Source organism: Palaemon carinicauda, chromosome 10 (genome assembly GCF_036898095.1).
Source record: "Palaemon carinicauda isolate YSFRI2023 chromosome 10, ASM3689809v2, whole genome shotgun sequence".
In the NCBI taxonomy this organism is placed as follows: domain Eukaryota; kingdom Metazoa; phylum Arthropoda; class Malacostraca; order Decapoda; family Palaemonidae; genus Palaemon; species Palaemon carinicauda.
In genome coordinates, this window is record NC_090734.1 from 28979368 (window position 1) to 28982652 (window position 3285).

General features: G+C 38.2%; 1 protein-coding gene across 1 annotated transcript; it reads left to right on the top strand.

Moving 5' to 3' along the window:
• The first annotated feature begins 1642 nt into the window (after positions 1-1642).
• LOC137647907 (protein FAM200A-like) lies at positions 1643-2162 on the top strand. Its single transcript, XM_068380857.1, has 2 exons — positions 1643-1879; positions 1998-2162. The coding sequence occupies exons 1-2, from the start codon at positions 1643-1645 to the stop codon at positions 2160-2162; spliced, it is 402 nt and encodes a 133-aa protein (XP_068236958.1).
• The last annotated feature ends 1123 nt before the right edge of the window (positions 2163-3285 follow it).

Genomic DNA, 3285 nt, shown 5'->3' on the forward strand with positions numbered 1-3285 from the left:
TGCCATGCCACTTCTAAATACGGTACTTAGGCATGCTATTCTACGTTTATAATGAATGGACAACGTTTTAACGTCATCTGGAAATCAAAGGCAATATCAGCTTGGACTGATCATCCTGCATATAGTTTTCTGAATAACCACATATATGCTTTTTTTTTATTTATTTATTGTTCGGTGTTGACACGAAGACTACTTTGATCCCTGAATCCAGTTCATCTGGAACATAATCATCCTAAGATAGTGGTTCCCAACCTGTGGTACGCGTACCACTAGTGGTACGCGAGGGCCTTCCAGGTGGTACGCGAACACTTTCGGGGTCATGAACGATTTTTAGTTATATTTTACTTCACATAGATGTGTACTGCCTAACACAAGATAATCTGGCAACGATTTGCAACTATTGCCACACGCCACCCACTGGGCCCAGCGGCCCACCGTTTAATTATGTCCTCCACTAACTCTCGTAGATGCCTACGATCGCCAGCTACTTCAACTAAAACTCGGTCAACCTGTTTTTAACCGAATTTAAATGTGAAGAATTAAGTCACCAAGCGAATCTGGCAGTTTTTCGGAGGTTAGTGGAGGACCTAATTCACACAGTACACTCACTTAATGCGCTAATATGTAGTAGTAGTTGCATTTTATCGACAAGAAATAACAACATTTGTGGCTGACGGCGAGAATCCAGTTGCTTGATAAGCAAGTGCATCATTCTCTGGATGACGGCGATGAGCGTCAGCCAGTGACGTCATGGTCACTGAAAACTGACTGGTGGAGAGACGAGTCCAGGCGAGGAGAGCATTGCAAGACGTGGCAGTTAGGAAGGGCACTCAGCAGAACAAGTACGTTGCCTTTCCCTCCCTTCACATCACCCTCCCTTACTTCACACCTCCCTCCCTTCTTCACTCCACACCTCCCTTACTTTACTATACCTTACTACTTATACTTTACATATACTTTAATTTTTTCTTGATTGATTAATTTTTTTTTCTTTACTTATCCACAGGATTTGACATGCCGAAGAGAAAATATGACCCGGCATACATAAAGTATGGTTTCATTACAATCGAACAAGGAGGAGAAGCTCTTCCGCCGTGTGTGGTCTGTATGAAGTCCCTTTCCAATGCGGCCATGAAACCCAGCCTGCTCAAACGTCATCTTAAGACTAATCACGCGGACAAGAAGGAACGAGATCAGAGCTACTTCCAGCGACTTGGTGAGAACGTGAAGCGGCAGCGCATGGACAAGACTGGCCAGATCTACTAGAAGGGAGCAGGAATTGTGAAAGCATCCTATGAAGTTGCTCTGCTGGTGGCTAAAAACATGAAAGCACATACCATTACAGAGTCTCTCATCATGCCAGCGGCAAAACTCTTGATCAGCCACGTGATTGAAGAGGAGGCGGTGGCGAAGTTGGAGAGTGTTTCCGTCTCTAAACACACAGTACAACGCCGTATCGAGGAGATGTCGGTCGACATTGCTGACCAAGTGGTTGAGGGAGTGAAATCCTCAAAGTATGGGTTTGCCATTCAACTCGACGAATCGACTGACGTCACCAACTGCTCTCAACTACTGTCTACGTCCGCTTCAAGCAGAGTAATGCTGCGAAGACTGAGCTGTATTACTCTCCCGGAGTAATACAATGAGGCGTCTCTTTGAACTGAGAGATGTACTCCTCGTATTCTTCAAGGAGAAGGAACACAATTTTCAGAAAGATCTGGAGGACGAGGATTTTATCTCAAGGTTGGCCTACCTGTCAGACATTTTTGGAGCCCTCAACCACTTAAACTTGTTGTTCCAAGGGCCCGACTGCACTGTCACAGAGTTCATCTCGAAGCTGGGAGCGTTTGTCCAGAAGCTGGATCTGTGGATGAAGAACGTGGAGAGCAAACGCTACAGGATGTTCGAACTCCTGACTACCCTTGAGAGGGAGCCCACTGATGAATTTGGCCAATAAAATCATCCATCACCTCTCACTGCTCAAGACTGAATTGAAGCATTACTTCCCGGACGTGACATGTTGTGCCTACGTCGCCAATCCGTTCTCCGTTGATCCAGCCAATCTACCTTTTGGGACCTGGGAACAAGAGGAACTCTTAGATATCCAGGCTGACGAGACAGCAAAGATGAAGCACAAAGAATGCTCTCCTTTAAACTTCTAAGTGAGCACGGCCTCTTCGTACCCGACGCTAGCCTGTCACTCTGTTCCCCAGCTACTGATCTTCCCCTCTACGTGGGAGTGCGAGCAGGGGTTCTCAGCCGTCAAGGCCATCAAGTCGAAGAGCCGGAACCATCTTCCTGCGCCCGGGCATGATTTCTGATGTGCTGTGAGGAAAGTCATGCCAGCTGGTGGAGAAAAAGCAGACATAGCCCTCGCATTGAGTTGTTGTTTTCTTAGTTAATTTGCCTTTTCTATTTTTACAGTTATAGAAATAAAGCAGTATCTGATCGAATTTAGTTTCTCTGGAACCAGGTGGTATGCGGCGACTGTACGGGACCTCCAAGTGGTACTCGATCACAAAAAGGCTGGGAATCACTGTTCTAAGAAAAAGGTTGAAATTTCTTGACTCCATTATTTTCTCCTTGGTGAAACATTCTTCGTGCTACCATCCGAGTAATCCATGCCTGGCCAGCTATATATATATATATATATATATATATATATATATATATATATATATATATATATATATATATATATATATATATATATATATATATATATATATATATATATATATATATATATATATATATATATATATATATATATATATATATATATATATATATATATATATATATATATATATATATATATATATATATATAGATATATATATATATATATATATATACATATATATATATATATATATATATATATATATATATATGTTTATATTTATATATATATATATATATATATATATATATATATATATATATATATATATATATATATATATGAATATATATACAGTATATTATATATATATATATATATATATATATATATATATATATATATATATATATATATATATATATATATATATATATATATATATATATATATATATATATATATATATATATATATATATATATATATATATATATATATATATATATATATATATATATATATATATATATATATATATATATATATATATATATATATATATATATGTATATAAGCCATATATATTTTTGATACATCAGAGCCCTAGGGGAAATCACACAAGGATAAGAACTTGTGACCGTCCGGGAATCAAACCC